This window comes from Podarcis liolepis (assembly GCF_965112155.1).
Source record: "Podarcis liolepis genome assembly, chromosome: 16".
NCBI classification, from domain to species: Eukaryota; Metazoa; Chordata; class Lepidosauria; order Squamata; family Lacertidae; genus Podarcis; species Podarcis liolepis.
The window spans coordinates 11,897,784-11,919,693 of record NC_139567.1 but is presented as its reverse complement, the minus strand read 5'-3'; the positions used below and the strand labels follow the sequence as shown (position 1 = coordinate 11,919,693).

The 21,910-nt window shown below is 46.3% G+C and overlaps 1 protein-coding gene and 1 long non-coding RNA gene across 2 annotated transcripts in view; both read right to left on the bottom strand.

The window, feature by feature from the left end:
• The window catches only part of LOC310695854, a 255,022-nt gene that overhangs the window by 6,388 nt on the left and 226,724 nt on the right, over nt 1-21,910 (bottom strand). The gene's annotated exons all lie outside the window — the stretch shown is intronic.
• HEPACAM (hepatic and glial cell adhesion molecule) overlaps nt 1-21,910 on the bottom strand; it is a 38,371-nt gene that overhangs the window by 3,146 nt on the left and 13,315 nt on the right. Inside the window, exons 2-6 of the mRNA XM_083480651.1 lie at nt 10,349-10,690; nt 8,686-8,967; nt 6,968-7,061; nt 3,268-3,341; nt 1,752-1,822 (exon numbers count right to left, since the gene is read on the bottom strand). Of these exons, the coding sequence (XP_083336777.1) occupies nt 1,752-1,822; nt 3,268-3,341; nt 6,968-7,061; nt 8,686-8,967; nt 10,349-10,690 (863 nt within the window). The remainder of the gene's footprint in view (nt 1-1,751; nt 1,823-3,267; nt 3,342-6,967; nt 7,062-8,685; nt 8,968-10,348; nt 10,691-21,910) is intronic.

Sequence of the window (21,910 nt, the reverse complement as noted above, 5' to 3'; positions counted from 1 at the left end):
TTTTTTTTACCGTGGTTTATTACGCACTTTGACTTGATAGGAGTATCATTTTCTGCTCCACCCCAGGCAGCAAAATGACTTGGTTTAGCCCTGTATTCTTGTGCCTGGCCCCAGGGGGGGGGGGTTGGGGGGAGGGGGGAATGGGTGAGAGCCAAGAGGCTCAGAGGGGAGGTGTGCCAGAAGGAGAAGGATAATAATAATAATAATAATAATAATAATAATAATAATAATAATAATAAATAATACAGTGGTACCTCTGGTGACGTACTTAATTCATCCCGGAGGTCCATTCTTAACCTGAAATTGTTCTTAACCTGAAGCACCACTTTAGCTAATGGGGCCTCCCGCTGCCGCTGCGCTGCCGCTGCGCTGCCTGAGCACGATTTCTGTTCTCATCCTGAAGCAAAGTTCTTAACCTGAAGCACTATTTCTGGGTTAGCGGAGTCTGTAACCTGAACCGTATGTAACCTGAAGCGTATGTAACCCGAGGTACCACTGTACTAGGACTCTGGGCAGGAAAAGCAGTAACTCCATGAGATATGGAAAAATATTCTCTCCCCCTCCCCCGTGGTAATATTATTTATATAGTGGTTAGACCAGGTTGGTCCAATATGAGCCCCATGGGCTGCATGCAGCCCTAGAGGCCTTTTCTTGGCACCGCTCAGCAACATTTGAAGCCCCTAATCTTTGTGCCACCTTCCCAGAGCCAGGTAAGCAAAGCATTGGGTTTTGGGAAGGAGGCATGAGGATGCAGACAAGGTCCTAGAGTCCTCCCGTCTCCTTCCCAAAGCCTAGTTAGCACTTCCCTAGCTTGGGAAAGGAGGCAGGAGGGCTCTAGGACCCTGCCAAAGCCTCACACCTCACAGCCAGCTTTGGGAAAGCAGTGCAAGGACTGGAGGGGGGGCATAAAATTTTGGCCTCTCCTCTGCCCCCATGCAACATGGCAAGCCATTGCGGTGCCTGCAGGTTTCATGTCAATGTACTCCTGTGGCCCACTTTGCAGGAAAAGTTGGTCTGCTTTGACTTAGGCAATGTTACCGCATGCACACACATAACCATCGAGCGAAATATGTTACTATTATTCCGATTTTGTATGCTGCACAGCAGCACAGGTTGTGGTCAGCCTGCAGTCAGCACAGCAGAGAGCTGTAAAAATTGCTACCAGAAGATGTCGCTCATGAGTCATGGGAAAGTAACGGGCAGCAATTTAGCGAATGGGAAGCCAGTTCCTGAGATTAAGGACACCCTATTCAAACAGACAGGCATGCCAGAAAGTATACAGAGCTACTATAAAAATACGGACAGATGGAGAGCTATCCATGCACTTCAGGCAAGGTAGTGCCCAGTGGACCACAGGCTGTCACTTGTGCAAGAAGAGAGAAATGACACAAATCCCATTTATCAGTAGATATATCAGTTGGTATTTTTTTAAATAAATAAATAACTTGGTTCTCCACACATTCTAATCTCCCTTACAAGTCATTACTCTAGTATTTGCATATTATTATTTTTTGTACACATTATTTGGGTGGACAACTATATTGCAAAATTTGTGGAACTGTGAATTTCAATGGACAAATGTGTTTGGGTTTATGTTTCATTTCAGAAAGTGCAAATTAGGTTGATTCCCCCTTGAAATGTGAACTGAATCAATTTTCTCCCTCGTCGTTACTTCACATTTTGCCCTTTGGCCTGAAAGTTATTTAATTAGCAGGCTGAAGCATCCTCGAAGCACGACACTTGAAACTTACTTTGTCCTTCAAGATGTACAAAGCAACGGGATTCTTGCGTTCGTGTTCTCCACTCCTGGGAACAATCTCCACTGCATTAAAGCGAGAATGGAAATGAGTTATTCCTTTTCAATCAAGCCTGAAAAGGGTTCTGCTATGCGAGTGAGCATGGGAGAAAGAGGCAGGCAGAAGAGCCTTGGTAGATTAAACCAAATGTTATTTATTTTGAGATTTGTGGATCCTGTCTTTTGGACTGAGGAACTTTAAGGAGAGCCCTGCTGGATCAGACCAAAAGTCCAGCACCTTAGTCCCGACAACAGGCAGCTAAACGCCTTCTCTTATTACGTGTTCCCCAACAACCAGAGGCACACTGTCTCCACTGAGGGAGACCCCATTTTTCAGCTGACATCACTAAGATCCTTGCTAAGCCTGACCACCACTCCACTTGCTGCACACATGAGGCTGTGCAATGGGACAGCGGAGCTCTGATCTTGCTCCAGGAAGGAGCAAGTGGGAACTGAGTGCTTATGTAACAGTAGCAGCAGGCATAGATTGTTAACACCACCTGGGCTGCAAGATGCAGCCTCACTTTAAGGGCCCCATCCTGCGCCAGTAATCTCCCGCAGTAATGCAGCAGGAGAGTCTCTGGTCTGACCAGGTCTTTGGCACTGGAGTCCTCCAAGGATGGTAATGCTACACCCTCGGGCATCTTGTGGACATGTTTCTGGGGATGACCCTGCATGCCTTTTCAGCTCCTGAGTCCTCACCCCCTGAAAATGAGGAATATAACTTCAGCACTGGTGGGATTTGGGGTCTGTGTCACATTCCTGCTTTAGCCTTTCAGTGTAGGCTCCCCATCATCTACTACAATATAGTGGCACCTTGGTTCTCAAACTTAATCCAGTCCAGAAGTCTGTTCCAAAACCAAAGCATTCCAAAACCAAGGTGCGCTTTCCCATAGAAAGTAATACAAAATGGATTAATCCAACCCCTAAAACAGCAATTTAACATGAATTTTACTATCTAACGAGACCATTGATCCATAAAATGAAAGCAATAAACAATGTATTGCAGTCACACAATCAATCAATCAATCAATCAATCAATAGCTGAACTGGGTTCCACACAGTCACAGAAACAAAGAAAGAGCCGCCCAAACAAAAATGCAAAATAAATAGCAAAAACAGACAGACCTCAGCGTAACACTCAAAACGGAAGTGTGGCACTCAAATCTGTAGTGCAACACTCAAAACGGAGCATGTTTGGCTTCCGAAAAAAGTTCGCAAACCGGAACACTTGCTTCCGGGTTTGCAGTGTTTAGGTTCCAAGTTGTTTGAGTACCAAGGCGTTTGAGAACCAAGGTACCACTGTATTCCAGATTGCAAATTTGACCCCCTGGCTCCCAGATCGTGGCTGCTTTCAGACTACTGCCTACAACTTAGCATTGACAACAATAAACCAGCAAACAAAGCACTGCCAGTTCCTGGAAGACGCCAGCCCAAGAGTCAGAATTCAAACGCAGAGGTTCACAGTTTACCATCCTGCTTCAACTGTTCTTCATTCTGGTCCACATATTCAGAGGAATTTTGCTTCTCCATTTTCCGTTTGTTTCTAAAGCAAAACAAAAAAAGGCATAAGACCATAAGAAAGTGAGAAGAGCCTTCTGGATTAGGCCAATGGCCCATCTGGCCCAGCAGTCTGGGATAGCTCAGCTGTTAGAACCTATGACGTTTAATCTCAGGGTTGTGGGTTTGAGTCCCACATTGGGCAAAAGATTTCTGCATTGCAGGGGTTGGACTAGATGACCCTTGTGGACCTTGCCAACTCTACAGTTCCATGATCCTATGATTCTATCCTGTTCTTACAATGACCAACCATATGCCTGTGGGAAGCCCACAAGCTGCCCCTGAGAACCACAGTACCTGCAATTCCCAGCAACCGTATTCAGAAGCATATTCGCCTGAGAGTGGAAACTGAACATAGCCGTTGTGGATGCAAAAGTTTGCATGAGTTTGCTCAGAGGCTCCCTCACAGCCCACTTGGAATGGAAGGAGGTCAGCCCTACTTGGTCCTGGCAGCCTGCAAATCAACCCCACATGTGATCCTCTCCTAGCAAAGGAGAGTTGCCCAAAAGTGAGTCAAACTGTCATGTTGTGCGGTAAATGCAGGGCGAGAAACAGGTCAGGTAAAACAACCCCAGGCTGCTTTGTTAACACACTGTACTCTTCACAGAACCAGTCCGTGCACCTCCTCTTTACACCAACTGGCATGGGCCCTTTTCCCATCAGGAGCAACAGCAACAAAAGCTGCGGAGGGGGGAATGGCCAGAGTGAAAAGGGTTAAGAAAACCTCCACCACTCTAGTCTTCTGCTACAGGTGGAAATTTCTGCAGCTACATTTTGTAATGGAAAAAGAAAATTACAGGGGGGGTGACTACAGTGGTACCCCACAAGACGAACGCCTCGCGAGACGAAAAACTCGCAAAACGAAAGGTTTTTTCGTTTTCGAGTTGCCTCGCAAGACGAATTTCCCTATGGGCTTGCTTCGCAAAACGAAGCTTGCCCCGGGGACAGCGGGTCTTCTCTTTTGAAGCAAGGGGCGGCGGGGAGAAGCGATCTTCTCCCCGCAGCCCCAGGTCCGGGGACAGCGGGAAGCGCTTCCCGCTGCCCCCGGACCTCTTTTGAAGCAAGGGGCGGCGGGGAGATCACTTCTCCCCACCGCCCCTTGCTTCAAAAGAGGTCTGGGGACAGCGGGAAGCCCCCGGACCACTTTTGAAGCAAGGGGCTGCAGGGAGATCGCTTCTCCCCACCGCCCCTTGCTTCAAAAGAGGTCCGGGGACAGTGGGAAGCACAGCGCTTCTTCCCCGCTGCCCCTGGACCTCTTTTGAAGCAAGGGGCTGCGGGGAGATCGCTTCTCCCGGTGCTCCGAAGCCGGGCGGGGGGGAGGGAACACCTCCCGCCGCCACCCGGCTTCGGAACGGTGCTCCGAAGCCGGGCGGGGGGGAGGGAACACCTTCTGAAGGCGGGCGGGGGGCGAAAGTCTTTGCTCCCTCCTGCCTGCCTGTCCCGGAGGGCTTTTCAAGGCAGGCGGGGGGGAGCAAAGACTTTCGCCCCCGCCCGCCTTTAGAAGAGGTCCAGGACCTCTTCTGAAGGCTGGCGGGGGGCAAAAGTCTTTGTCCCCCCTGCCTGCCTTCCCAGGGGCTTTTAAATCACCCCGGACAGCAGAGAAGTCCTCCGCTGTCCCGGGGCGATTTTAAAATGCCGCCCGCCAGCATTTTAAGATCGCCCGGACAGCGGAGTAGTCCTCCGCTGTCCTGGGGTTTTTTAAAATGCTGGGGGTAGGAAGAAAAGCCCTTGTCCCCCCCCCAGCCTTCAGAAGAGGTCCGGGGACAGACTGTCCCCGGACCTGGTCTGAAGGTGGTTTCCCTAGGAACGCATTAATTGATTTTCAATGCATTCCTATGGGAAACCGTGCATCGCAAGACGAAAAACTCGCAAGACGAAGAGACTTGCGGAACGAATTAATTTCGTCTTGCGAGGCACCACTGTATATACAACCGAGCATCAGTGCTCAAATCAGCTGCCCCAAACTCTCAACATTTTGTGTCAGTTACTGTTTGCCGATCAGAAGGTCGGCGGTTCGAATCCCTGTGACGGGGTGAGCTCCCGTTGCTCGGTGCCTGCTCCTGCCAACCTAGCAGTTCGAAAGCATGTCAAAGTGCAAGTAGATAAACAGGTACCGCTCTGGCGGGAAGGTAAATGGCATTTCCGTGCGTTGCTCTGGTTCGCCAGAAGCGGCTTAGTCATGCTGGCCACATGACCTGGAAGCTGTACACTGGCTCCCTCGGCCAATAAAGCGAGATGAGCGCCGCAACCCCAGAGTCAGTCACAACTGGACCTAATGGTTAGGGGTCCCTTTACCTTTACCTTACTGTTTTTAAGAAAACGATGGAGAGGCATCATCACGTACAAACTGCAGGAGCTGGGGGGGGGCATAATTTGAGCACTGGCAAATGTCCTGGGTACATGTGCCCTCAAACACAGCTGTTCATACAAGCTGTAAGGAATTTGCCAATGATAAGAGGACCAGCGGCTTGTAAGGACACTGTTTTAGCCAAGGCTGACTCAAACGCAACAAGCCCTCCATGGCACCAATTAGGCAGCTTGCTCTAAACTACAATTTTCAACCACCTGCACTATACATTTAATGCAGTATGGCTGCCCTCAGAGAATCTTGGGGAAGTGTGGTATGTTAAGGGTGCTGAGAGTACTTAGGAGACTCCCTGTTCACCCTCACAGAGCTACAATTCCCACAGCAGCTTAAGAACCTCTTTTCCCAGAGAACTTTGAGAATTGTAGCTCTCAGTCGAACTCCCATTTCATCTCACTTTTCATTTGTGTACCTCCTTTCTATACAAAGAAACAACAACAAAATCACACACCTTATAACGATCTGATCCAATTCAAAAATGCCATTGTCAGGGAACTGACATCGGAGGGAGAGGCGAAGGGGAGGCTCCCAGATGATGCTGGCGAAGGACCCAGCAGCAGGGGGAGAAACAGCTCAGTAGAGGGGGAAGCCAATCAGCGCAACACCAGGGATAAAGGGGGGCAGATGGGGGAATTGGAGAGAGGGCTCCAGGACTCTTCACTGGACATCAGTGAGGAGAGCCCAGGTCCTCCGCTACCCACGCCTTCCCTGCGCAGAAGACTCCCGCGCAGTGAGAGGAGGAGGAGACTGGGTGTCAAACAACTTTTATGCTGGAAGAGGTTCAAGAAACGCCCACTGACGGATTCTGCCAGCGATTGAGGCAGCCGCGATGAGAAAGGGCTGTGCAGTCAGAAAGGTTCAACAAGGCAAATTAACCCAGAAAGGGACCAGTTTACGCACGAGTAACTCATACCTATTACAGCCATAATAAAAACATCACTTTAAAATAAGCAACTTATATCAAATAAAGTAATATTCAATAATCCATTAGAATATAATCAGCACCCTCAGCAAACCACATTTCCCAGGATTCTCTGGGGGGAGCCATGATGGTTTTAAACAGTATGATGCTGCTTTAAACATGTAGTGCAGCTGCGGCCTTTGTTACAGAGAGAGAATGCTACACAAATCTTTGGGGAGGGGGCACAGGGAACCCTGAAGGTGCCTTTTGCTGTTGATTTACCCCAAATAAGCATAGAACAATTCGTTCAGGTAACAAAACACACATATAATTATAAACATCATACTTCTTGGATGGTTTCCAACAGGCGCAGACGGTCACTAAGGTAACCAGAAGGAAAATTCCCCCGGTCGAAAGGATTATATAGAGGGAGCTCCTTCCTACAGAGACACAAAAGACAAGGCAGATGTTAGAGCAAGTTTCACCTGTTTTGCTGGAGACCTGCAATGCAAGCTTTGGAGACATGCCCATTTCAGCAGATGGCGGTGTTCATGTACTGTTTGGCTAGGAAAGCGCAAACCAGGGAGGTTCATCTTTCTGTCCACATGCAGAGGGTCGCAAGGCCAGCTGACTAGCCCAGCTGGGTCGTCTCCTTCCAGCCGTCCCACTGCGAAGACCCATCAGCCTCTGCTCCGATGTAAATCAGCAACCCAGGCTTCAAAGCCAAGGCACACTATCCCAGCAGATAGAAACTGTGCACACAGAATAGGTGTGAGGCTTGTGGAAGCATAATACAACTACGGATTTAGTAATCATAAATCAGGACAAAGAAACATGTCCTCTCTCTCTTTGTCTTCTCAGAGAGACAGGGAAAAGCAAAAGCTATACACACAACGGAAGTTCCCAGCAAGCTGTGCTGGTATGTAAACAGGCATGTGACATGCAACAGTTCCATGTCTGCAACTAAAGGTGGAATGGAATTTTCCAACACTTTCAACATGAACTGAGTGGTATTTCTCCCCCACCCCTAGTTATAAGAAGCAGCACATAACACTTATTTTAACAGCAGTGAGAGAGTGTCAACTGCTCTTCCCACATCACCAAGGCAACAGGTCAAAAGGATGGGTAGATACCAATTGAGAAGGGATTGGTTGTTAACCCTCTCTGGGAATTATAACACTGCAAGGGGAAGAAGGGGCCTCCTAACAACACCCAGAAACCTTTACAGGTCCCAGGATTCTTTGGAAGAAGACATGGCTCTTTAAAGTTGAATGATACATGCTGCTTTAAATGTATAGTGCAGATGTCAATTAACTTCAATAGATCTACTCTAGCACTGGATAAAAACCTGAATAAAAAATCTGGAACATCCATAAATTTTCGGAAAGTAATGGAATGTTGGCTTCAGCAAAGCCAGGACATTTTCTGCCTTCGTTTCCAGTTCTGCTACATTTATTATTATTATTGTTAATTTTATTTATTTATTTGGTTTTTCAAATTAAAATTTTATAGTCACATATCCAACTTACAATGTAAAAACAAGATTCCAAAGAATCTCTTGTACTTCCCTCCTCCCCTTTGTGGGTCCTATTGTTAATCATTTCCTCCTGCATCTTTTATGATAATCCAAAATCTTTTGCCTCTCCATTGTGTCCAAAATTCACCATTAAACTACAAGTGAAATTCCAATCCTACTAACTATTTTAACTGTTTGCAGTGGTTTTTAAGATAAGTTATAAATTTCCCCCATTCCTTATTAAAATTTTGGCCTTCCTGGTTTCTGATTCTTCCGGTCATTTTGGCCATTTTGGCATAATCCCATCAACTTGATCTGTCATTCTTCTCTGGTAGGGACTTCATCTTCTTTCCATCTCTGGGCCAATAACATCTGCGCAGCTGTGGTCGCATACATAAACAGTCTTTTCTGCTCCCTTGTGATTTGGGCACCTAGAATTCCTAAAAGGAAGGCTTTGCATTTTTTCACATGACAAGGTATATAATAATTAAGGCAGACCCAATCTCTGGTTTCCCCATGTTGTCCCTATCTGCGTTGACCATACTTACTGTACACGGTAAGTTTTATGGGGATGCTGCGCCCATTGCTGATGGGGTTCTCCACCAAACAACTGTAGGTGTCATCGTCAGACATCAGGACTCTGGTGATGGTCAGCACCTTCTGGTCATGGGAGAGGATCAGCCGGGAGTCATTGCTGAGGGGCTTGCTGTCCTTCAGCCACGTGTAGCTGGGCTTTGTGCCATTTTCATGGGAGCAATTCAGAGTGAAATATTCGCTGAGCTCCAGCACAGTGGAGGAGGCCAGGGCGACATGAGGCTTTGAAATTGGAACTAGGAAGACAAAGACAAAACAAGCAAAGATTCTCAGTAAAGAGGAAAGTGGAAAAAATGATAAAACTATGGAGCTGAAAAAGCCCTAGCTCTGATTGAGGCCAGCCTAACCTCCTTGTGGCCCGGGACATCCAATATGTTTTTGTTTGAAGACCGTAAGGTCCTCCATGGGACATACCAGGAGAGGCGGTCCCGTAGAAAGCAATGGAGTTATAGGAGAGGGCTAAATGGCAAGCAAGGCAAGCCTAGAGAAAAGAAAAGAGCATTTGTCACATGATGGCAGTTGTGCTTTGACAATGACACTGAAATCCAAGCCAGCTGGCATGAGACAATGCAGCACTGTGTCTCCAAGCTCTCCACTGGATTTGAACTTAGAGGGTATATACAGGAGGAGGTTTCATTTATAGTAGCAACTGCGGACGAAGTTTTGCAAAAGGTTTTCAGCAAGGCCCAAGCTTGGCATGAGGGAGATTTTTTTTTATCCAATTCATGTTTGAAAGTGAACTTACCTGATTCTCATTTTCTGAAACGGGATGTGAACCAAAACTCAGCCATCCCTCTGAAATTCACACTTCTCTGAATTTTGAAATGCAGTTCTGCAGCCCGGTAAGGTATGCAACAATGCGCACACACCAGGGTAAAGTTTGTATATAAATTAGTGAAAATAACATACAAAAACAGTGTACAAAAATTAGGAAAAAATGCTTTGCGCAATTGTGCAGATTGGGCAACACTGCATTAAAAAATGTATGTATTAAGAGAAATTTGCACTGAAATGCTTCTGATTCTCTCTCTCTCTCTCTCTCCCTCTCTCTCCATGCAAATTGGTGGGGAAATGAATTTTAATATGTGGAAAAGGAGGAACTGAAATTGACAGATTTGCCCATTCCTAGTCCAAACCATGTGTTATTATATGTTGAAGCTGCATGAAAGTCTCTTTTCCCACACCAATAGAATAAATAAATACCTTTAACTAATGAACTTTTTACGGGATGCGGGTGGCGCTGTGGGTTAAACCACAGAGCCTAGGGCTTGCCGATCAGAAGGTCAGCGGTTCGAATCCCTGTGACAGGGTGAGCTCCCGTCGCTCGGTCCCAACTCCTGCCAACCTAGCAGTTCGAAAGCACGCCAGTGCAAGTAGATAAATAGGTACCGCTCCGGCAGGAAGGTAAATGGCATTTCCATGCGCTGCTCTGGTTCGCCAGAAGTGGCTTAGTCATGCTGGCCACATGACCTGGAGGCTTTACACCGGCTCTCTCAGCCAATAAAGCGAGATGAGCGCTGCAACCCCAGAGTTGGTCACGACTGGGCCTAGTGGTCAGGGGTCCCTTTACCTTAATGAACTTTTTAAAAAAGTTCATTTTTTCTAAGGCTCACTTACCATCCACTGTAAGGTTGATGTTCATCTCCCCTGTAAAAGTGTCGGCCGTAATGGAGATTTCCACTTCATACGTCCCCTCGTCCGAGAGCTGCAGCTCATTGATCAGCAAGGAGCCATTCTCAAAGATTCTAATCCGGTCCCTGTATTCCGGGCGCAAGTTACCAATGATCCCAGTGCCGATGGACTGGACCACCGTCACAGCCTTGTCACGCTTCACTTGCCATTTGATCACGGGTTTGTCGCGGCTGGTGCTGGTGTACTTCACGGAGAGCAAGGCGGACTTGCCAACTGTACCGTGAATTAACAGCACCGGGCTGGTGATATTGACTCCTTCCAGCAGGTCTAGCAAGAAGAAGAAGAAGCAAAAGGCACTTAGCATTAGCATTAAGGGGTAGATATCACTTGAAGGAGATGGTATGAGCATGGCTCTCTGGTGCTGGAAAAGCCAGAATTGGAAGCCGTCGGTTCGGCGATGAGAGTCCTCACCAGAGCTATAGGTTAGATAATAATACAGTGGTAGCTCGGGTTACCTACACTTCAGGTTACATACGCTTCAGGTTACAGACTCTGCTAACCCAGAAATAGTACCTCGGGTTAAGAACTTTGCTTCAGGATGAGAACAGAAATCGTGCTCTGGCGACGCAGCAGCAGCAGGAGGCCCCATTAGCTAAAGTGGTGCTTCAGGTTAAGAACAGTTTCAGGTTAAGAACGGACCTCCAGAACAAATTAAGTACGTAACCAGAGGTACCACTGTAATAATAATAATACAGTGGTACCTTGGGTTACATACGCTTCAGGTTACAGACACTTCAGGTTACAGACTCTGCTAACCCAGAAATAGTACCTCGGGTTAAGAACTTTGCTTCAGGATGAGAACAGAAATCGTGCTCCGGCGGCGCGGCAGCAGCGGGAGACCCCATGAGCTAAAGTGGTGCTTCAGGTTAAGAACAGTTTCAGGTTAAGAACAGACCTCCGGAACAAATTAAGTACATAACCAGAGGTACCACTGTAACAACAACAACAACAATAACAACAACAACAACAACAACAACAACAATTTTATTTATATCCCGCCCTCCCCAGCCAAAGCCATGCTCAGAGTGGCTAACAACAATAAAAGTAACACAGCATTCTAAAATCGATTCATTCTAAAATCAATTCAAAATCAAATTAATGGCAACCATTGGACTAGAGTACTATGAGGATTACCAAAGGAGGGGGTCAGACTGTGCCTTGGCCAAAGGCCTGGTGGAACAGCTCTGTCTTGCAGGCCCTGCGGAAAGATGTCAAGTCCCGCCATACCTTTTTTTAAATATGCAAATATAGCAGAACGGGGTAGAGTCTGAGACCTCATCAGCTGACGTTAACAATAGAAATATCCCATCAATTCTGGTGTGGGTGTGATCATAATAATATCCAATGACATATTTACTGCAGCCCCCCCCCCCCCGTAATGAGATCTTCCTCTCCACCCACAAAGAGGGAGGTCTGCAATATCCTATGGCTCTATGGGTGCCACCCTGAACCTCAGATTGCACCTTTAAACAGTATTTCTTTTTATTTATCACATATATCAATGCTTTTTCTGACAGTATTCACTGCTATAGAGTCCCTCCAACTTTTTACTAAAGATTTTTACTGCCCATAGTAGAAGTGATCTTGTGCTGGCACCCATGGCACTTCACTGTGAATCAACAAAGTCAACACTTCATTGTATGTCCAACCTTCCCGCCAAGGAACTGAAGGTGGCGTTCATGGTTCTCCCCCCCCCCCCCATTTTATAACAACAACCCTGTGAGGTGGGTGAGGCTAAGACGCAGTCATCTACCCAACAGCACCCAGTGAGCTTCAAGGTTGAGTGAGGATTTCAAACGAGATCCTAGTTTGACACTCTAAAGGTAGATCTACACACAGGGGGGAAACGCTATGAATATGTCATAAATTAAATTGTTATAACAAAAGGGGGGAACCGTATGTAAAATCGCATAGAAAAGTTTTGTGCTCTACAGCGCCATCTGGGGTTCCATGTTTATAACACATTTAAAACACTATTTTTTATTCATGTAGCTGGGTCCTAAGTCTGTTCTAACTACACCACACTGGCAAACTATTAAGTACTAAGCATTACTATGATTAATCAGTGGTATCCAAATCCAAACTTTTTTCAAAGAGGGCCAGATTTGATGAAGTGAAGGGCCAACCAAAGTTTTTAGGGTTGAAGTTGTTGAGGTTTTTTTAGGATTTTACCCCAGGAAAAAGGCCCCCGAAATGGACTTTGGACATGCCTGGATTAGATGATCAAGTCTCTTGATGACCAACAGCAAACGATTACAACAAAAATGAAGACGGTGTTGATTTTTTAAAAACAACAACAAACTTTTAATCGTCTAAATATTGGATTGAATTGACAAGACTAAGCAGCGGAGGCTGGACTGTGCTTGTAAGGACAGGACACAGTTAATTCACTGTGTCTGAGTACAACACGGCAGTCAAGCAGTTAATGCTCCCAGCCCTGGCTCTAAAAGGCATGAGGCAAGGCGGATGGTGATCTAGGCCTCACAATGGTTAACCTGGAAACAACCTCAAATCCTTGCCCTGACATTTCACTGGGACCCAGGCAAGACAGGGGAGGGAGGCACAGCTCATGTGCCCTTTCGTCTCCTTAGCACCCTGGAGAGCAAGAATGTCTGAAGGACTGCTATGGCTTCACGTTGTTGATTCAGAAATGTGCTCCTGTGCATAGGAATGAACTCATCGGCATTTGGGCTAACGCCGGGGTGGTGCTGAAAAAACAAAGGAGAGCGCAGAAAGAAAGGTTTCAGTTTGCAAAAGGAGCAACTGATGCCAAAAAGGGGTGAAACTTTTTTTTTTTTTATTGATATAGCAAGAAAAAAGAAAAAACACAAATACCAAATTACACACAGGAATAACCATAGACACATAATTTTCTTAACAAACAATAAAACATATGTTGGTCTTAGCACTAAAAACCCAACCTCCCGTCTATTCCATATTTCGATTTCATATTACTTATTGTCAATGCACACTTTTATCATAATGAAACTCAGAAAGGGGTGAAACTTAATCAGAAGCAAGGGTGTAGAATCTCAGGTTGGAGGGTGGGGGGAATGTGGCCCCACAATACTCATTATGCAGCCCCACATCCTCCCCACAAGCCACACCCACTCTTCACACGCTCTCCACTACCCCTGCTTTTTACGCATGCGCTCCTTGATTATTTTTGCCCGGCAGGAAAGTGTGCATGAATTCTGACAATGCTTGCTTGCCTGGATAGATAAGGAGATAGATAAGGAACTATAATCGTGTATAGCAGGCAAGGGGAGCATCCCCTCCAACATTTCTCCAATGAAAATAGGGGTGTCCTACTCCATAATAAGAATATCTATACATCGGACTGGGTTGCTACATAATAAAACATTAAAAAACCCTTCCCTATACAGGGCTGCCTTCAGATGTCTTCCAAAGGTTGCATTACAGTGGTACCTCGGGTTACAGACGCTTCAGGTTACATACTCCGCTAACCCAGAAATAGTACCTCGGGTTAAGAACCTTGCTTCAGGATGAGAACAGAAATCGTGCTCTGGTGGCACGGCAGTAGCTGGAGGCCCCATTAGCTAAAGTGGTGCTTCAGGTTAAGAACAGTTTCAGGTTAAGAACAGACCTCTGGAACGAATTAAGTACTTAACCCGAGGTACCACTGTATTACTTATCTCCTTGGCTCAGGGTTCACACCATACCTTCCAACATTTCTCCGATGAAAAAGGGGACGTCCAAAGGGAAAGCGGGACATTCTGGGATCAAATCAGAAACCGGGATGGCTTCTGTAAAATCCAGGACTGTCCCTGGAAAATAGGGACACTTGGAGGGTCTGGGGGAACCTTGGGATCTGGTGCAAAATGTGGCCTTCCAATCCCCTCTCTCTGGCCCTTGGTCCCCTTCCCAATTGCCACACGCCAGACTGGTTCTGCTCTCCTGGAGTATTTTCCCCTGGCTGGAATGTGTCCTTGAATGCTCTCAGTGACTCCTGCTTTGCCAGGAAGAAGGGTAGAGAAGGGTGAGTGAATCTTTACAGACACTAGCCTAATGCGCCTGTTTAAAAGGTTGTGCGCCACCCCCAATCTCTGCTGAGCAGCAGTAAGTTTCCATGGGGTTCCAGGCACTCCCTATGTTTTCTGCTGGGCATTAAGGCACAGCAGAGAGTAGTGTCTTCAAAAATATATGGTTTATTGTGCATATATTTACACCCAGGTCTTGTGCAGAAAGAGTTCAGAGCATTACATCTCCAGAGGGGCTTGTTCCCCAGACCAGTGCAGCATTGGAGTCTAAGACAACCTACATGCCATCTTTATGATTCTGCCCCGGCCTGCCAAGGTGGTTCTGGCCTTCATGGCTGCTCATGGAGTTCTGCCCACTTCCTTTCTGCTTCACAAAAAAAGCCCTGCTCCAGGTAACTCCTTTCAATCTATCTGCTCATTCCTCTTATCCAGACCTCTGTTTTCCTAAAGGACATATTTTTCCTGTGTGATATCACGCTTCCCCATCACCTTGGCGGCCTGCTCCCAGCACCAACACAGCCTCCTGCCTGGTTGATGGTTAATGACTTGCTTCCAGCACCTTCTGTCATTCTTAGTGACTTCTATCTCAGGTGAGGCCCTGCCTGGAGGAAGAAAAGCTTAGCTGTATTTTTCACTTGCTTGGCACCTTCCCTTCAACACTCCAAGTATTACCTGAATAGAAATCTTTATGGATTTCTAACAATCACTCCCAGATGACCCCAGAACTGTAACAGTACAAAGGTAAAATTTACACTTAGGTAGAATTTAGTTTTTCCACCCACTTCTGCCTCTAGCCCCACATGTCACTGACATGCATGTGGCCCTTGGAAATCTGCCCAGGCCCTTGGGTGCCTTCCTTCTTCTTCATTTCAACATTGGATGGAAACCAAATTAGTTGACTCTTCCTGCCATTGCTTCTGGCTCCACCTATGGTTAGCCTCCCTGCCTTACCTGCCCTACCTGGCAAAGTGGGCACCAGCCACCACTGAGGTTCAGTGAATGCAGCCAGGGGCAAAAGAGGACACAGCAGACGCTCAGTATCAGACGAGCTGCTTCCAAAATGGCTTCAGCCTGCAGCCTGGGTGCTGAGGTCAAAACAAAACCAGTATTGATATGCAGTGGAAGGGAACATGAATCATCTGGGTGACAATTAACTGCTAGATTAGGAGCTGCGAGCAGAAGCACAAGAAAGAGCTTAAACAAGTCCCGAAGTCATGAGATCTATTAGTATGCAAACCTCTCTCTCGCTCTCTCTTTCCCTTTGCCTGATGCAAACAGAAGGGGAAACCCAGGGCTTTTCACCAGCCAGAACTTGCCAAAACTCAGTTCCGGCACCTCCTACAGTTCAAAGGATTGGGAAGCAGGAGATGGTAGCAGGTCAGCCCTACTATTAGGCAGAGGGAGGTGGTTAACTCAGGTGGCATATGCTGGTTGGCATGGCAGCCATTCCTCTTGAGTCTCCTAAGATAGCATATCCTGCACCCTCAAAGCTAGCCTGCTGTCGTTGGATGTGGTGGAAGGGCTTCCTGTTCCCAGTATTGAAGTAAGGTCCCATCCGCACTATACATTTAAACCAATATCATACCACTTTAACGCTTACGGCTTCCTCCAAAGCATCCTGAGGACTGCAGTTAATTAAGGGTGTGGTTAGAGTTGTATGGAGACCTCTGTTCCCTACACAGAGCTGCAATTTCCAAAGCAATTTAACAGTCCACTCGTCTTTTTCAGGGAACTCTGGGAATTGTAGCTCAGTGAGAGGGGACAGTGTTAAAAACTTAGATATATACCGTATTTTTCGCTGTATAAGACGCACGAGACCACAAGATGCACCTAGTTTTTGGAGGAGGAAGACAAGAAAAAAAATATTCTGAATCTCAGGAACCAGAACAGCAAGAGGGATCGCTGCGCAGTGAAAGCAGCAATCCCTCTTGCTGTTCTGGCTTCTGTGATAGCTGCGCAGCCTGCATTCGCTCCATAAGACGCACACACATTTCCCCTTACTTTTTAGGAGGGAAAAAGTGAGTCTTATAGAGCAAAAAATACGGTAAGTTAGGCACCAAATGGCTCCTTAAACCAGGGTGACAGTCACCGAAGCAGAATGCCTAGTTGCTATTTTGGGGCCAAGCAGCTCAAAAGTCATTTTTTTCAATATGGCTTTTGGGTTCCCGAAATTCATTCTGATTGGGCAGATAAAATATAATGGACAGAACTCTACAGGATGTCTTGCTAGCTGGGGGGTTTTCAGCTGGAGGGAGGGAGGTGTTCATTGTCAGTTCTGGCACCCTTTTTTCTACAAAAATAGCACTGGTTACTAGTTTGTGAAAACATGCACCTCCAGATGATGCAGACATCAGGCGCCATCCTGGTGCCTGGGCAACTTCTTCTCTTGGTCGCAAATGGCCAATAGCCAGGTGCAAAATGTGCCTGGCACCTGGCTAATTTTGAACGCTGAGCAGGGGTGAAGGCTGCTTAAACCTTCCTGCCATTTCTTTGCTCCCCACCCCCCAGTGAGTTGGAATGCAATTGGCAGAGACATTTGTGCTATACAATTAATGCAGTATCCTATTGCTTTAAACAGTTTCTCTGCTACCAAGCTCAGCCTTCCAGGGCTGCTTTTCCTTAAAAAGATATAAATCACTGGGTTAAAGAGACACTGAACTCTCCATTCCCTGTCTAATTCGTAGCTAGGCAAACACTGGCCCTGTATTCACCTTCCAGCACCATGTACAAAGAAAGTGTGAGAACAGAAGCAAAGCCAAGGGAATGCGGTATACTGGGCATCAGGATGTTCTGTAAGAAGGGCTGCCAGGGAATGTCTGCCAAGCAACCATTGTGATCTCTGATCACCTGCAGAGAGTGCATCTTTGTTTTGCTTTTGGAGGATGTAGAGATATACCATCAACATGCAGAGCCAGGCAGATTCAGCCAGCCACACACGGTGCTCACATGCCACTGAACTGTTCCACCTCCAATGACATGTAGTTGGACTAGTTATGGGTGCTTTTGCAGTATCACAGCTGGAGAAAATCACCCACATATGTCTTCTACAATATGGTGCCAGATTTGCTTCTTTTTGCCATCATCATGTATTTCAGCCCATTCTTCAATAACCAATTTTTGATGCTTTATATTAAAGCTGGGCTGGTTTGCCAGGAGAAATCCCCACCCCAGGATACAGGGAGACAGCACACTGGTAGTAGAACAACCCAGAGGTGTGCAATGGATTCAGAAGAATCTCAAGTCAAACTGGGCTGATTTGGAGAGATTCGGGAAGTGGGCTCCATGAGAATTGCTCCAAATTGAATCCAGGGCTTCTTGTGAGTGAAATGGAAATTTAGAGTCAAACAGAACTGCAGACGGCATGTCTGCAAAAACTCGAATCTCTCCCCCACCCCCCAAGTTGCATTTAAGGAAAACACCAGGATGGGAAGGGAGCCCTTTGTGGCTGACAGATCCTGTTTATAATAATAATAATAAGAAGAAGAGTTTGGATTTGATATCCCGCCTTTCACTCCCTTTAAGGAGTCTCAAAGCGGCTAACATTCTCCTTTCCCTTCCTCCCCCACAACAAACACTCTGTGAGGTGAGTGGGGCTGAGAGACTTCAGAGAAGTGTGACTGGCCCAAGGTCACCCAGCAGCTGCATGTGGAGGAGCGGAGACGCGAACCTGATTCCCCAGATTACGAGACTACCGCTCTTAACCACTACACCACACTGGCTCACTTTACCTGGGCTTTTGGGAAGAGATGTTCAAGGAATGCAGGGTTGGAGACCCTCTGGCTGGCAGGCCAATCTTGGCCTACAAGGCCATTTCCCCAAAACCACAACAACCCACCTATCAGGTGACATCACAGATGACATCGTCTGATGGGCAAGACGACTCCACCTTGAATTTAAAAGCTTGGCGGGAGAGGTGTCCCAGCTGTTGGGACATCTTCGTAGCTTCCATTTGGCTATTAATCCTTTCCTTCACTCATGGGATTCTTGACTTCTGGACCTTGTGCTTGCTATTAACCTGAATAAATATCTTGTCCTTACTTTCAAACAAGTGCTGCTGGCGTTGTTTTTTTGGATGGAAGTACAACAGAGTCTCTGGGTGACTTTGGGCCGGTCATCACTCTCAGCCTAAATAAGCTCACAGTGTTGCTGCAAGGATTAAACAGGAAGAACAATTTCCATTGTCTTGAGCTCCTTGGCAGAAAGGTGGGATATAAATGTAATAAATAAGTTAAGGACATAAGAAGAGCCTTGCTTCATCAAAAGAAAGGTTGATCTTTTCCAGAATCACGTTTCCACATTGGCCAATCAGCTGCAGAATCAGGGTTTGAAGGCTCTCTACTCTTATTGCCTGGTAAGGCCTTTCAAAGGCAGGCCTATTGAAATCAATGGAAGAACTCTGTCCTTCTTTTATTGTCACATGAGGTGTTACAGCAAATGTATCCATTTACTTCTGCAAAAGGTCAGAGGATCTATAGACTCTAATGCAATTACCTCTCAATCTTCTCTTTCAGCTGTGAATGCACCCCCTTCACACTCTGGATTAATGCAACTTGCGCTCTGAGGAGTCCCTTAGTCTCAGGCACTGGGTTTGTTTTTGTTTTTTTAAAGCTCTTCCCACCCCTATTATGGAAGTGTTGGCAGTGGCTATTAAGAAACTGCATTCAGTTTCCCCAGTAGAGCAGGCACAGAGTGTCTGCGGCCAGATCTAATTTATCAGAGTGGACATGATATTTAAACAATGCCATGCATTGGTTTCAGTTGTAAATTCTAGCTTTTACTTCCTGGGGAAAAACAGTTTCCAAGTTCTACCAGCTGCATATGTGAGGTAAAAACAACAAGCTTGAGGGGAGGGATGGTGTCATGAACCTTAAATTAATTACTTAAAATATATTGACTTGGGCCCCAAGGTAACTTAAAGAAGTTCATGGAAGGAATGTTTCCTGTCCTCTTTCCCTACCAGTGCCCAAAGGGCTTCTCTGAAGGGTCAGGGTCCTTCCTGAACAATGGTGGCTATTGGGAGATGGGGGAATTGCCTAAAACTGGGCCTTCCCCCAGCAGCATCCCCAGAGTTAGTTCTCTGCTGAGACAATATATCTTCATTACGTGTAATAGCTGGGAGAACAAAAGTCCACAAGGTTGACTGAGAGCTTTCCATGGTCCTGATTTCTGTCCATCAGCAGAACAGGCTATACAGAATATCATATTGGGATATAGAAATGCTTCAGAGAAGAGTAAAAATACTTTCCTGACCATGAACAACTCAGTGAACTGGAAGATCTAATAACAACAGGGAAGTTTATTGTTGTACCACAGTCCATGGGGATGGAAGTCCAAGACTGTATCCACCAAGAACATGAAGTTCAAATGAAATCCAGCAAATAAGCCAAGCAGACACTCTTGAGTTATATCAAATTAACTTCTATTCTGAGCGAACACATTGAAATTAATGGACCTGAGCAGCATTGGAAATGACATAAGGAGCAAACTCTTATACTGTGACAACAGCAGAAGAAACAGATCAACTGAATGGGTTATCTTCAACAAAATGATACACAGACGAAACCAATTGAAATAAATGGTATTAAGTTCCTTAAGTCCATTGATTTTAATGGGTCTGGCCTGAGTATGACTGATATAGGGGATTGCCAATTGGAAGACCCCTCTAACCGCTACATCTTTACCCAACAGATCAGGAGTTGCGGACACTTTGGGGGCATTTGGAATTTTTAGAACATGTCATGGCTGCCAGTCACAAAATGGCTGCTATGGAGGTGTGACTGAACACTAAATGACTGCTAAGTCTTAGAGAGGGGAAAAAGGAGACAGGACCACAGATTGGTATAGCTATGCCCCCTCCACAGTTGGGAGGGGAGAAATCACCTACATTAGCTATGACTATTGCTCACAGACAGAAGCTCTTTGCACATCTCATCTGTTCTGAATGGATGGGAGATGGGTGGCCAGTCCTGACATCCAATGAAATATGGGCATATGGAAAGGGAAGTGTTAAATGTAGGAGAGACTGAGCCAGTGTAAGCAAACGAATATACAGATATCCTTCTTGCCTGATATTGCCCATTGCATTTGCTCAACTGAAGAATAAATTTGTTTGCATTCCAGATGAACATTCACATTCCATTTCACATTTCATATTCCAGAATAATGACAATGAACCTAATTTAGGGTCACAGAATCCTAGTCATTCCATATATCTTACAGCTGTCCCCACATGACCATATCGCTGCCCCCAAGCTATCAGGGAAGCCAAAAGAGAAGGATACCCTGCTAAGAAAATACTGAGGCAGAATAACCCATATAGCACACTTTTAAACAACATATCAGCACCACTGATAGCTACTGAATATAGCCAAGAGCACAAAGCAGAACATGCATTCCAACCCTAGAAAAAAAACATTCATTTCAAAGTGGCCTGGTCTGGAAAACGTTGCTGTCTCAGATTACCAAAAGGTTATGAACACTTCTGTAATCTGTATCTGAAGAAATGTGCATGCACAAGAAAGCTTATACTAAGAAATAACTTAAAAGGGTAAAGGTACCCCTGCCCGTACGGGCCAGTCGTGTCCGACTCTAGGGTTGTGCGCCCATCTCACTTAAGAGGCCGGGGGCCAGCGCTGTCCGGAGACACTTCCGGGTCACGTGGCCAGCATGACGAAGCTGCTCTGGCGAACCGGCACCAGCGCAGCACACGGAAACGCCGTTTACCTTCCCGCTATAAAGCGGTACCTATTTATCTACTTGCACTTAGGGGTGCTTTCGAACTACTAGGTGGGCAGGAGCTGGGACCGAAAGACGGGAGCTCACCCCGCCGCGGGGATTCGAACCGCCGACCATACGATCGGCAAGCCCTAGGCACTGAGGTTTTACCCACAGCGCCACCCGCATCCCAAGAAATAACTTAGTTGGTCTCTAAAGGGCTACTGGACAATTTTTTATATATATTTCAACTGCACCAGACCAACACGGCTACCTACCTGAATCTGTAATCTGTGCAGTTTGTATTCAGAACAACCCAACTAACACATTCAGAACTAACACTTGATGGAGAAAAGACACGATGGAAACCAGCTACTGTACAATGAAAACAAATGAAACACCCAGTTCATATTCGTTAGAGACTAAACATGGAACGCTTAGCAGAACTGATATTTTCTTCCTATTCCAGAGAAGCTACCCTTGCTAATCGCAAAAATAATATCTGCACACCCAGATCCATTTACAGTCATACCTCAGGTTACAGACGCTTCAGGTTGTGCGTTTTCGGGTTGTGCACCGCACTGAACCCGGAAGTACCGGAATGGGTTACTTCCGGGTTTCGGCACTCGCGCATGCGCAGAAGCACCGAATCACTTGCCGCATGTGTGCAGACGGGTTGTGAACACTGCGAGTTGCAAATGTGCCTCCCACACGGATCACATTCGCAACTCGAGCGTCCACTGTAATGATCTTCCAGAATGCCGGTGTTTTG